The 14,883-nt window shown below is 44.7% G+C and overlaps 1 protein-coding gene across 3 annotated transcripts in view; it reads right to left on the reverse strand.

Moving 5' to 3' along the window:
* LOC123748995 (neuronal acetylcholine receptor subunit alpha-10-like) overlaps positions 1 to 14,883 on the reverse strand; it is a 92,302-nt gene that overhangs the window by 72,835 nt on the left and 4,584 nt on the right. For all 3 annotated transcript variants that reach the window (XM_069316102.1, XM_069316103.1, XM_069316101.1), the window contains exon 2: positions 10,173 to 10,999. In XM_069316102.1, the coding sequence (XP_069172203.1) occupies positions 10,173 to 10,257 (85 nt within the window). In that variant the 5' untranslated portion in view covers positions 10,258 to 10,999. The remainder of the gene's footprint in view (positions 1 to 10,172; positions 11,000 to 14,883) is intronic.

Here is a 14,883-nt window from a genome sequence, read left to right on the forward strand (position 1 = left end):
ATCTCCCCTCATTCGTCTTCCCCTCCTTCGTGGAAAGGTTGAGTCCCCCCCCCCCCTCACCTTTAGCACCAGCCTTCTCGCATACCTCAGGACCTGTTCTAGTTGCTTGTTGTGGTTTTAAGGAGGTTGGTGCCAAGCCGGAGCTCTTTCTTACTGGATTCACTTGCACATGTTGCTATGTGGTCCATACAGAAGGAGGCCTGGGACCAGATTCACCAAGCAGTTACGCAGGCACTTACCAACGTGTACACCTTTCCTCAATCTCTGACGGCTTTGGTTACATTTATTAAACAGTTTACAAGCATGAAAACTTGCCAATCAACTGTTGTTATTGTTATAAACAGCCTCCTGGTGCTTCCGAGCTCATTAACTGTTTAATAATTGTAAACAAAGCCGCCAAAGATCGAGAAAAGATGTTCAGTTTCGTAAGTGTCTGCGTATAACTTCGTCGTGAATCTAGCCTCTGGTCGACGACCGGGCCGCGGGGACGCTAAGCCCCGGAAGCACCTCAAGGTACATGCACCTAACTGTCTACTCCCTATATGTGCCTGTCACTTTAGTCCCTAAATTTACGGGCTCACCATAGCCCGTGCTACATGGACACTTCGTCCTGAGTAGCTAAATCTTTAACAACAACAACAGTCCCTAAATGCGTCTGACTGTAGTTAGCACATGATTTTGGCTCTTAAAAGAACGGATCTATTGATTAACTTGAGCCGCCCTCCCGTGCTCGTCCTGTGAGACTGGACCAGCGGCTGTCACATCGACTGTGTGGCGCGATGTCAATTATATGAACGGGTTCCCCGTAACTCTGACAGCTTCCTGACGTCGAGAGCTTTTGAGAATCCCTTTTACCAGATAATGTCTCGTATTTGCTTTAAAAACGTTTTGTGTGATATTCTGTATATGATGAACGGCTGAGAAATGTTCAAACAGACTGTTGAACAGAGAGTAATGAAGAAACGGAGAGTGAGAGAGAGAGAGAGAGAGAGAGAGAGAGAGAGAGAGAGAGAGAGAGAGAGAGAGAGAGAGAGAGAGAGAGACAGAGAGAGAGAGAGAGAGAGAGAGAGAGAGAGAGAGAGAGAGAGAGAGAGAATTATCAGGGAAAGTGCCAAGCCATTACGACTATATAGCACTTAGAAGGGGGTCAGGATACGGATTTGGGATGGGACGGGGGAAAGGAATAATGCCCAACCACTTGGACGGTCGGGGATTGAACGCCGACCTGCATGACGCGAGACCTTTTATTTTCAACTGCATGACGTTGAAAATAAATTTAATGCAAAGTGATCTATAAATGCATTGCAAAATGGTCTATAATTTGCATAGCAAAGTAGTCTAAAACTCAATATCAAAAGCGGCATGTAACTGTATCACAAAATAGGGTATAATTTTATAACAAAGTGAGAATAATATAATATACTAATATAAAACCCAACTTCTCTTTTATATAAGACAAAAAAAAGGTGTAAAGCAATACGAAAAACACAGTTTAGGTGGAGTATATCATACTGTACAACAGTAGGATATTCTCTAGCATTCTCACTCTATTCTCTCACAATCGACTTGAGAATGGTCCAGGACGGACCGAAACGTCGTCGTCCCTTCACCTTCTAGTGTGTGGTCTGAGTCATCAGGATGTTCTCTACTAATATGTTTCGTATCGTTTCAAAGAGCCTTTTTCCCCACCCTGTTTACAGAAGACAAATTGGGTTATTATTATTATTATTATTAGCATCTTTATTGACAAATTGGGTGAGATATTATTGGGTATTTTGTGTGTGGATGTAAATACACAGGTGGTGAAGCGATGCCAGGTGTAGAGTTATGGTGGAGAATATATCATACTGTTGTGTACTGTGTACTGTGTAGGCAATACGAGGGGTAGTGTGAGGACCCTAGCACTGGCGAGCTATTGTCTGGCGAGGCGGCTCCCCCCCCCACCCCCTTCCCCCTTCCCCCTCCCCCTGTCAGGCCGAGATAGTGACATTTAAAGAGAATTTGGTGGTGGTTGGTCGCTGTCATCACTATCACACACCATACACACTACACTCTCGTATATCATACAAAACCACACTACCACTCACCCTATTTTACCACACACCCACTCCTGGGTGTCCCTACACACCGGCTTCTTCAATACACTCCAAAGTGTGAATCTGTAAACAGATGCTATGCTATTTTTCTTGCTATGTAACTGTTATCATTTATATAAATTTTGCTAGTATTTACCTACTTAAAATTTTCTTAGATTAAGGCCCTGCCCGAAACGCTGCGCGTACTAGTGGCTTTACAAGAATGTAATTACTCTGCTATGTATCCTCACAATCCCAATGTACCTTCTTGTATATATATATATATATATATATATATATATATATATATATATATATATATATATATATATATATATATATATATAAATAAATAAAAATAAATAAAGATCTTCACTCCCCCTTACATGCAGATATTCCGTTCCCTCAATGCGCCACTCCGTAAAAAAACGCGACTGTTTTGCCTAACCAGAAACGTACGATCCCAAACAACCTACCTAACCTACCGAGGTCAATGCATAGAAACCGTCAATATTATGGTGCTTTTAATTTTTACGAATACGTCGCATTTGTAAAGCATTGGTCGATGCTGTAGGAACTGCGATGTATTAGGGGCGGAGACGGACTGGAAATACTTGCATTTTCTTGGACTATCGGAAAGCCTTTGACACAGTACCCCATAAGAGGCTGGTACATAAGCTGGAGAGACACTTCCACCAAACAAACACCCACCCACCCCCACACCAAACAACCCCCTCCCCCTCCACCAAACAACCCCCCCACACCAAACAACCCCCCCCTCCCCCACCAAACAAACCAAGCACTTCACCCCAACATCAACCCCATAAATTCTGGGCCATAGCCCCGGGACGCACTATATCACATCACGGCAGAAAACTTGGGTAAGTGGAATTTTAGTATAAAATTTATTAACATGTGAAGGAGAAAGTAAGGTGTGAAGGAGAGGAGGAGAAGGAGGAGGGAGAGGAGGAGGAGAGATAGAGGAGAGGAGAGGAGAGGAGAGAGAGAAGGAGGCCCATTGTTTCTCGCCGGCGCCGGGAATCGAACCTGGGCCACAGGATTACGTGTCCAGCGTGCTGTCCACACAGTCACCGACGCCCTGTAGACACAGTCTTCAGGGCACACACACACACACACACAGTCTTGTGAGTGTGTGTGTGTGTGTGTGTGTGTGTGTGTGTGTGTGTGTGTGTGTGTGTGTGTGTGTGTGTGTGTGTGTGTGTGTGTGTGTGTGTGTGTGTGTGCGCGCGCGTGCGTGCGTAAGTGAGTGCAGGAGATTGGAGCAGAGAAGGAAATAGGCGAGAGCCTTGGAGCAAGCATAAGGGTTCAGGTCTCCAGCAGACAACAACAACAACAACAACAACAACAACAACAACAACAACAACAACAACAACAACAACAACAACACGCCTCTCACCACAACCGGAGAACGTGTCCGCACTCATCACTCAACACAATTCATCAAGGTGTTCAGCAGTCGCCGGCCTAGGCATTAATTATCACGTCAGAGTCCCAACCCAGGTGCAGCGTTCAATCACAGAGAGGGCCAACGACCTCGTAACACTACGACCTCGTAAAGGCCCGTGTACCACCTGTGTATCCTATACCGGTGAGTCTTGTACCGGTGAGTGAGTAGGCACCATTCTTACCCCTCCGTCCTATATCCCAGTTCTCTACCCTCATATTCCCTTCCCAATGCTATAGGCGCACTGGCTTAGCGCTTTCTGTCGATAATTACCTTAGCTTAGCTTTACGTGAAAGGTAGCTATGATGTAAAGGGCCGGCCGCCACTCTGGCATATTAGCAGCTCGCAGTGACTGAGTTAATCCCTGAGTTACCTGGCGCCGAGAGCCCAGCTTTTAATGACTAATGAACGTGTATGTGTGTGTGTGTGTGTGCGTGTGTGTGTGTGTGTGTGTGTGTGTGTGTGTGTGTGTGTGTGTGTGTGTGTGTGTGTGTGTGTGTGCGTGCGTGTGTGTGTGTGTGTGTGTGTGTGTGTGTGTGTGTGTGTGTGTGTGTGTGTGTGTGTGTGTGTGTGTGTGTGTGTGATAAGAGCATTAAGTGCTGACAGACACCAGCTGATGGATCAAAGACATTAGAGTTAGGACACACACACTGTTATTTGACTTTAGGTGCCGCCTTCACTTTCCTGATTACGTATTCAAGCACTGCGTTGCGCTCATGATAATTCTGATGGTGTGCTGATTAACGCGGAAGCGCTCAAGTGAATTCTTGTTTCATTTTCCCTTAGTAGTTATACATTTTCACATAGTACACTCAATGTTAACTTTATTGTGATGTATACACACACACACACACACACACACACACACACACACACACACACACACACACACACACACACACACACACACACACACACACACACACACCCCAGGGGGCCGGTAGCTGAGCGTACAGCACGCTGGACGCGTGATCCTGTGGTCCCGGGTTCGATTCCGGGCGCCGGCGAGAAACAATGGGCAGAGTTTCTTTCACCCTGAAGCCCCTCTGTTACCTAGCAGTAAACAGGTACCTGGGAGTTAGTCAGCTGTCACGGGCTGCTTCCTGGGGTGTATGTGTGGGGTGTGGAAAAAAAGTAGTTAGTAAACAGTTGATTGACAGTTGAGAGGCGGGACCAAAGAGCCAAGGCTCAACCCCCCCCCCCTCGCAAGCACAACTAGATGAGTACAACTAGGTGAGTACCTTCCCACACCACCCACCTCAACACCCATCATGAATTACTCATGGTTACGGGCAGAGCTGCTGTAATGCCAGAGTTGTGGGGAGCTTGAAGCCTACTGTGAAAGCCTAACCCTCCCCCAGTCGCTGAAGGCTAGCAAATAACAATAATCCCCTTCACAGACCTCAAATAAAATGTTTATGACTCAAATACCTCACTCAACTTAGATTCGAATTCAGCATAAACGAGTCCAAAGTGTGTTGACAGGTTAGGAATCGGTGTAGATCCTGAATTAAGGCCAGACTTCGCATATGAATATTATGTAAATCACGTTAGTGAAAGAATACGGGGAAAAGATGGCGCCCATCTATCACGCTGACCAAAACAGGTTAAGGGGGAGAGAGGGATAGGAGCCAGGAGGACGGGGAGGGACAGACAGGCATTATCTGGATGACCTGATAACCTGGGAGAGGAAGGGGAGATGGAAGAGATCAAGAGGGATAGATCATCAGTGAGCGGTGAAGTTATGTGGGGGCGTAACTCGGGAGAGAGTTGTTTTTCATTATTTTATACCACAGACGTGACTATACATTTACAATGGTAACCTGCATGTATACATTTTACTCCGTGGACTGGGTTTGAGATCTGTTAAACAGATCTGTTAGATATCCTCTCACTGTTAGATGTCCTCACTCTGTCAGATATTCTCTCACTGTCAGATATCCTCTCACTGTCAGATATCCTCTCACTCTGTCAGATATCCTCTAACTGATAGATACTCTTTCACTCTGTTAGATATCCTCTGTTAGATTTCCTCAAACTCTGTTAGATATTGTCTCACTATTAGATATTGTCTCACTATTAGATATTCTCTCGGTTAGATATTCTCTCACTCGGTTAGATATCCTCTCACTGTTAGATATCCTCTCACTGCTATGGATACTGTCATCCTTCACTCAATTTTCAGTTTCTATTTTGGTACAATTTTGACTGGCACAATATACAATTTTGTTCATATTCCAGGAAATGGAAGATGAAATCAGCTTATCCTTCTCTCTCTCTTGTTTGAGTTTTGTCATTCTATCGTAGAACTCGACTACGGGAATGCGTGCGCGTGCGTGCGTGCGTGCGTGCGTGCGAGCATTTGTTCCACCGTTGACAGGAATCGAAACCTGTTTCTTTAGCCATCCTCCTAATTTCCCCATCCTATAGTACACCCTCCCCGAGCATAGCGCCCCCCCCCTACATAGCGTCCCCACCATCTCCACTTCCATACCTCAGCTTCCCCAAACCCCACCCCACCCCCCCTCCAATAATTTCCCACGGGTAACCCCCCAAAAATATGTTTTATTGGGATTCATTTCCGCGGATGATTTAGTGGCGCGTGTGTGGGCTCGCTGGAGGCAAGGCTGGTGCCCCACACTCGCTGCAAAAACAGCTAATAGGCAGAATTTTCAAGTGTGAAATTTACGAGCTGGCAGATAGTCCAGAATATTGCTGGGCCGCTCCCCGTGTACAGCTGCACACGCCTGTGTGTGGGCCGCTCCTCGTGTACAGCTGCACACGCCTGTGTGTGTGTGTGGGCCGCTGCTACACCTTAAATAATAAATGGCTGTGAACAGGATAACAGCCTGTGTGAACCAATTCACGTGTGTGTGTGTGTGTGTGTGTGTGTGTGTGTGTGTGTGTATGTGTGTGTGTGTATGTGTGTGTGTGTGTGTGTGTGTGTGTGTGTGTGTGTGTGTGTGTGTGTGTGTGTGTGTGTGTGTGTGTGTGTGTGTGTGTGTGTGTGTGTGTGTATGTGTGTGTGTGCGCGCGCGCGCATGGAAGAAAAAATAATATAGCAGATATGACAGAGGAAAATGGAATCTTTTAGTTAGCCTTTGAGACCACTTTGATTAGAAAGGCGGGACCCAAGAACCAACAGGTCATTCTCGCAAGCACAAGTATTGAAATACACACATTAAAACATATACATCTTTACAGGAAGTAGAGAAGGAAACAGAAGGCCACACCTCACGACACTGAGGACACGGGAGGACACTGAGGACACGGGAAGACACTGAGGACACGGGAGGACACTGAGGACACGGGAAGACACTGAGGACACGGGAGGACACTGAGGACACGGGAGGACACTGAGACACGGGAGGACACTGAGACACGGGAGGACACTGAGGACACGGGAGGACACTGAGACACGGGAAGACACTGAGGACATGGGAGGACACTGAGACACGGGAAGACACTGAGGACATGGGAGGACACTGAGACACGGGAGGACACTGAGGCACGGGAGGACACTGAGGACACGGGAGGACACTGAGACACGGGAAGACACTGAGGACACGGGAGGACACTGAGACACGGGAAGACACTGAGGACACGGGAGGACACTGAGACACGGGAAGACACTGAGGACATGGGAGGACACTGAGACATGGGAGGACACTGAGACACGTTGCCCGAAACGCATTGCGTAATAGTGGCTTTAGACATTGTATGTACTAGCTCTATCTATATATCAATCCATTAATGTAACATCACTTGTATGTATGTACCTTTCCTGAATAAACATATTTATTTATTTATTTATTTATTTAAATATCACCCAAGAGGTAGGGAAGGAGGGTGGGGGGGGGGGGGGGGGGGGAGGAGGGGGAGACAGCTGAAGGGAGAGGGGTCGTGGGAGGAAGGGTCTGTAGGTTCAGGCCACTGCTATGATGCCTAGAGGGCCCTTGTGGCATTATATTGGCCCCCCATGATACTCATACGTTAACTATTTTCTTGCAAATAAGTCGCTCCCATACTCTCAGCTTATAGCACTCCACAATAAAGCCAGCTGCTCTCACACTCTCGGTTCATAACAGTCCACAATAAAGCCAGCCGTCCTCACACTCTCGGTTCATAAGCCACAATAAAGCCAACCGTCTACACACTCTCGGCTCATAAGCCACAATAAAGCCAGCCGTCCACACACTCTCGGCTCATAACAATGCACAATAAAGCCAGCCGTCCACACACTCTCGGCTCATAACAATGCACAATAAAGCCAGCCGTCCACACACTCTCGGCTCATAACAATGCACAATAAAGCCAGCCGTCCACACACTCTCGGCTCATAACAATGCACAATAAAGCCAGCCGTCCACACACTCTCGGCTCATAACAATCCACAATAAAGCCAGCCGTCCACACACTCTCGGCTCATAACAATCCACAATAAAGCCAGCCGTCCACACACACTCGGCTCATAACAATCCACAATAAAGCCAGCCGTCCACACACTCTCGGCTCATAAGCCACAATAAAGCCAGTCTCGTCCATAGATCGTGTTAACGACTGGCATATAATGCCAGCGGCTGAAGCCCAACGTGGGGTCCACCAGCTGGGCCCCCGAGCCCGCTGTGGGCCCCGAGCCGGGGTACAGGGGGGGTCCCTGGCCCATCCATCACTGAGAGCAGCGCCACCGGTGATGTAGCGGCCGCATGCTTCAACTTCAGCCATCCCGCTTCCACACTATCATATCCTTTTACATTCATAAGTCGATCCCGGGAAGAAGAATGGAGACGCCTCAGGGGATACTATCTCAGTGCTGATTCTTTTTCTTGAGTCGCTCCTTAAGCTCACGGTGAAAGAAGATTTAAAGAAAGATGATTTAAAGTTCAAATCCTGAAAGTATGCTTTTCACACTATCTCTAAAGTTCCTTAGCATAGCTTATAGAACAGCACCTGTCTCTCTCTGTCTAGTCCATTTACCCATTGCCTTCCTTATTGATTCACAATCGTGGATCCTGGGTTCAATTTCCCAGCGGGACAGACAAGACGAAGTTAGAGAAAGTTCAGATGTATACCATCAGACTAGTCCCGGAGCTGAGAGGTATGACCTCAGATACTAGTTTAATCGCCTCAATTCCCTCAATTTTTTTCTGAATGCCTATTATTCTCTTCTCCGAGGCTATGGGTCTCTACACATGCACCAGAGTTGGTACATATATATAGGGGTAACTACCTATGGTTGTGTTTGTAGGGACGCTCAGACTCGAAGAAGATACGCAGCACCGCAGCCCGTCCTCGTAAACAAAGACTAAAAGTGATTCCATGCACCCGCCAAACCCCCTGTTTATATCTGAAACAGTTTACACACGACTCACAACTGATGACGCCCGAACACTTCCGGAACACTGCACCACTGACGAATTTTGTTCGAACCACAACGCTAAATGCTTCACCCACGTACTACAAATACAAATAATCGCCAACAGAACCTAAACGCCTAACCTAACCAATGCTTAAATAGGCCCAATATGCTAATATATAGCAATATTAATTTATATTTGAGAAAATTTCTATTTTGAATGAACATCATGTTAAAATTAATGAATGCGTCTATGGGGTCGACCTCTGGATGGAATGGACTTGCTACCTAAGCAACTAGTATCTATAGAACCCTAAAATAGATATATATATGAAGCAAGTTATTACTGATAGTTTATATTCTTGCTACATTAATTCTGAATCAATATTTGCAGTGCAATAGGGGCCTGACAGCTGAGTAGACACCGCTTCGGATTCGTAGTCCTGAGGTTCCGGGTTCGATCTCCGGTGGAGGCGGAAACAAATGAACACAGTTTCTTTCACCCTGATGCTCCTGTTCACCTAGCAGTAAATAGGTACCTGGGAGTTAGACAGCTGCTACGGGCTGCTTCTGAGAGGGGAGGTAACAAAAAGGAGGCATGGTCGAGGACCGGGCCGCGGGGATGCTAAGCCCCGAAATCATCTCAAGATAACCACAAGATAAGAATCTTGAGGAGTATTACAGGAGAATCTTTTGTCACTACGATGATTCTAACTTGTGTCGTCCGTTTACAGGCTAAAGTTTTATTATTATTATTATTATTATTATTATTATTATTATTATTATTATTATTATTATTATTATCTTCTACCACAGACGTGGCCACACATTTACAATGCTAACCAGCACATATACATTTTCTTCTGTCCTCCATGGACAGGGTTAGAAATCTGTTAAACATATAGTTCAGGGATTTATTGAACAATCAACCACAGAAGGTAATTCGGTGTAAAAAAAAAAAAAAAAAAAAAAAAAAAAACAGGCTAAAAGTCCTAAACCAAGTTCACTTGACAATATATTTCTGAACATCTGAGCGTTTATAACAGAAAGATCTTAAACGAAGGTCAAGAGTAGCTTCCTGAAGATACCTTTCTGTAAATCTATGCGTTCATTTTCCAAAGAACTAAACAAGTCCAAGAGAACTAATACCTTTTACCGATATCTTTCCGTAAATCAGAAAAGCAGAGGCATAATCTTTCTCTAACCAACATTGTAAAGCGTAGACTCCCTCCCTCCCTCCCTGATACACAAGAAAGTCACCCTTAGGGACACCTACCTGCAGCAGAAGGTAGAATCCAGGAGGAGGTCTCCAGCAGCAGAAGGAGCAGCAGGAGGGAGAAGGGAGTCGTTGAAGACATCATCAAGCAGGTCTTGAAGGGAAAGTTAGTGCTGATTGGCTGACGGGCCGCCAGGGGGGGGGGGAGGGCGGGGCACTACAGCAGACGCCACCACCACACTACATATACATCAAGGACCAATTTACTGGCTTTACACGACTCACTATCTTCTATATATATTTTTTCGTTCAAGTGTTGTATTCAGTTGCACGTTGCAAAATTGTGCACAAATACCACTTGCTTTTCGGCGCCTACGCAAAACTTGCATATATAATATATATATAATATATACAGTATATATATATATATATATATAAACACTGTGGGTTCCCTTCGTCCAGCCAAAGGTGTGACCCAACTATATTTTTATAAAACACAAATATTTATTTTTCACATAGTTTTTTTTTGTATTCATATTCCGTTGTTATATTCTGTTTAAGAATCATATAGCGTTATAATTTTATTGGACGATAACTTGTTATATTTTTATAAATGAACTGTAAACAATTTTCAGTAGGCATTAAATCTATCACGAGCAACCAGCAGACTGTCGATACTTGTTGAGTGTCGACCGTTGACTCTTATTTACAGCCTCGTTTACACGTAATTTGGCAGCATGTTTTACAGCATGGCGTCGCTTGGTGCTTGTGCTCACTGGCTACTTCTCCCGCTTGACACACACACCCACACACACACACACAGTCCGCGCATAACCACCTTCCTACACTACGGTGCCATCTTCTGGGTCTCTTGCTTCTCACGCCATCTGTGGGAGAGAGAAGGAAACTGATGTTATACCTGATATAGACACACACGTATATATGTATGTGTGTGTCACAGATTCATATATATATATATATATATATATATATATATATATATATATATATATATATATATATATATATATATATATATATATATGAATCTGTGCTTAGCACCTGGTTATATCCTCAAATGGTGAGGTGGCTAGGTGACATATAGATGAATGACATTACATGGGGGAATATTGATATGGTACTAAATATATCAACATAAAGGGTGACATGTTGGCAGCCTATGTTCTTCTAGCTGCTTCCGTTCCTGTTGCAGGGTCATTGTGTCCATCTCCTGCGTTGTCCCGAAGTCTTGAAGTGGGTAGAGTGTAACTGTGTATTAGCTGGTTATTGGTTAGTGGTCTAGATTTCTTGATATGCAGCGCTTCACTGATGTCTAATCTTTTATTGTCATTGTATCTATAAATTATTTCGGTGTTGCTTGTCAAAATATCCCTGGTGGTCGTCGCGTTGTGTGTGGTGATTATATGTTCCTTGATGGAGCCGTGTTGTTTGTGTATTGTTAATCGCCTAGAGAGAGACGTTGTTGTCTTGCCTATATACTGAGTTCCTTGGGGATGACAGAGGTAGGGAAGAATGAGAGAAATGTGTTCAAAATAAGAATGTAAAAGTAACGAATTAGGAAGAGGAAGATAGTGGAATAAATGGGAAGGAAGCGATGAGTAAGTAAGAGAAGGGTAACATTAAGAGTTTCTCAGCAAGGAGAAGAATGAGTGTCGCTGACAGGAGAATGATGCATTGTTCAGAATAGTCCTTTCCCACCTCCTGGCTGGCTGGCTCTCTCTCTCTCTCTCTCTCTGTCTGTCTCTCTCTCTGTCTCTCTCTCTGTCTCTCTCTCTGTCTCTCTCTCTGTCTGTCTGTCTGTCTGTCTGTCTCTCTCTCTCTCTCTCTCTCTCTCTCTCTCTCTCTCTCTGCCTCAGACGCGCACGCTACCCCTCCTACAGTGAAGTCAGAAAGATAACAACTGCAGAACTGCTGAATTTTGCAGTTCTGTCTGTGCCTTTTATGAGTTGGGTATTCTCACCCTTCACACCACAGCTGGTGTAAGGTCAGTCTGGAGCCTTGGAGGGACATTTTTACACTTCCATTCTACAGCTACTGTAAGGTCAGTCTGGAGGGGCAGACTGACCTTACACACTGGAGGGGAGGAGGGGCATTTTTAAACCTCCATACAGGTAACGCAAATATAAAACCTGATTTTCACGTGGTTTTGATTCGGTGATATGTGAGGTTATGTAAAAATGAAAAGTTTAATTCATTTAATTATATTTTGTTATATCTTACACGTCACTTGTATAAACATTTTTTAAAGCGGTGTTTTAAAGAGGTTCTCCTGAGGGTCAAAATTAGGGTTAAGATACTTGAGGCAGCCCAACTGAGTTGAAAATGACTTTGTGGCCTACGAGAGCAGCAGTTCAAGTCTCCAAGCACCCCACACTTTACCTCATGTTAGGGCCGACTTGATCAATTTGGCGAGGGCTAATTCTAGTTTAGACCTCCTTGGTGGTCAGCTCGAACTCTCTGATGCCATTTTGGTGAGGCAAGTGATGCCTCAAGCGAGGTCATACCTTGCCTTTATGGACCACTAAATTCGCTCGCTTTACTTCACTTTGCAAATCGTTGGAGGTCAAGGAAATTCAGTGACCAACGAAACGGCCGGTCGAGTTTAACACGTAAACCGGAAAACGCAGACGATGTGTGCGAGAGAAGGAGGAGAAAGCGAAAGAGAGACTATGAGAAAGACAAGAAAAAATCCTAAACATTTTATATGTAACTACATATATATCACATCTCAGTTACTTTAGCACCTACATGACTAAACATTACTGCCCCTCACACGCCACCAGGTGTGTGGAGGCAGTAACAGGTGTACAAGACCCACCACCAGGTGTGTGGGGGCAGTAACAGGTGTACAAGACCCCACCACCAGGTGTGTGGAGGCAGTAACAGGTGTACAAGACCCCACCACAGGTGTGTGGAGCCAGTAACAGGTGTACAAGACCCCACCACAGGTGTGTGGAGCCAGTAACAGGTGTACAAGACCCCACCACAGGTGTGTGGAGCCAGTAACAGGTGTACAAGACCCACCACAGGTGTGTGGAGCCAGTAACAGGTGTACAAGACCCCACCACAGGTGTGTGGAGCCAGTAACAGGTGTACAAGACCCACCACACCCCATCATCTCTCCCATGGTGCCCAACACCCTTAGCTCTTATCTTCTCAACCATCAAGCAAAATCTTCCCTTTTTCCCGACCTGTCAATCTCCCGGCTCTTGCTACCTCTCTCCATTTTCCTCTCTTATATTTATTTCTTCGTGTATATGCTCGTTCTGTCGCTATTCTTTCTGATGTTCTCAAATCACCTATTTTACAGTTTGCATTATCTAATTTCTCCTATTCCGCCTCTCAACTCTCCGCATCCCCCTCACCTTCTGCCTCGTAATTCCATCCATCCCCATCCCTTCACTTCAACCCCCCCCCCCCTAGCTAATTCCAATACACTCTTTTCCTCAGTTCCCATCCATTCCCCCTATCCTTCAAATCCCACCCTCCCTCACCCGTTCATCTCCCTCCATTCCTTTCCTTTATAGGTAAACATCTCTCCCTACTAAACTGTTACATTCATTCTATCCCCTTCTACCTGCTTACAAACTCTTAAATCCCCATCTTTCTGTCCCTTCCTGGTGTCTCTGTTCACCTCTCCATTCCTTTCTTTACTCCCTCCATTCTTGTCTCCAGTCCCCCACCCCCCCTGTTCCCTTCTCTCCCGTGGGCCTCATTTCATCCATCACAAAGTTCAACACGATATCACTCGGGAGACGAAAGTGTTTCCTAAAGTATGAGCAGCGAATCTTCTTGATTCGCGAAGCGAGTGACGAAGGCAGCGTCACAGACTAATCAGGGCTGGCAACGTGTACAATGACCTCATGGGGAAAGTGATGGATCTATGAGAAAATATTTAGGGCCAAATAGGAATGATTTTCTTTTTTAGAGAGAAATCTAAAGTGCATTATCCTTGTAAATACACTCAAGGTAACCATAACGTTTATTTTATGTTCCTACAACGTTAATAACGTCATGTGCCAACGTAGTAACAACATTGTGGTTACGTTGTGCTTGCCTGGCTCTCGTCTGGGCTCTCGCCAGAAGCAGATAAGAGGAGAAAAGCCAGAAACAGAATTTAATCGCAAGATATCAAGTTGACGCGGCCAAGTTTTATACTATTATTTGTGGGTGGTGAATGTTGTGCTTCACTATTGTATATAACACTGGCCCTCTTTCTAAGCTATATATGGAACAACGTTTTACATACACGCTAAAATGTTTGCAATGAACATAATCTGCGACCCTCCTTATATATATATCTATATAAATAAAATTGGAAATGTTCGTTTTTGTGCATAATCGCTAATCTCCGAAAGTTCTTCACCAATTGCTTTGAAATTTTCACACAACGTTCCATTCGCATCCGAGCGGGTTTTTATATATATACTATATAGATGTCACGTCTGTGACGGTAAAAAAAAAAAACATGCTTTTTCTGAAAAACTGTGTTTTTCATGTGAAGGAAATCTTTGAAACCTCTTTACCGATTGCTTTCAAATCTTGACACAACATTGCATTCGAATAGGCACGTCTTTTTATATATGTATATATATATATATATATATATATATATATATATATATATATATATATATATATATATATATATATATATATATATGTCGTACCTAGTAGCCAGAACGCACTTCTCAGCCTACTATGCAAGGCCCGATTTGCCTAATAAGCCAAGTTTTCCAAAATTAATATA

This window comes from Procambarus clarkii, chromosome 82, assembly GCF_040958095.1.
Source record: "Procambarus clarkii isolate CNS0578487 chromosome 82, FALCON_Pclarkii_2.0, whole genome shotgun sequence".
NCBI classification, from domain to species: Eukaryota; Metazoa; Arthropoda; class Malacostraca; order Decapoda; family Cambaridae; genus Procambarus; species Procambarus clarkii.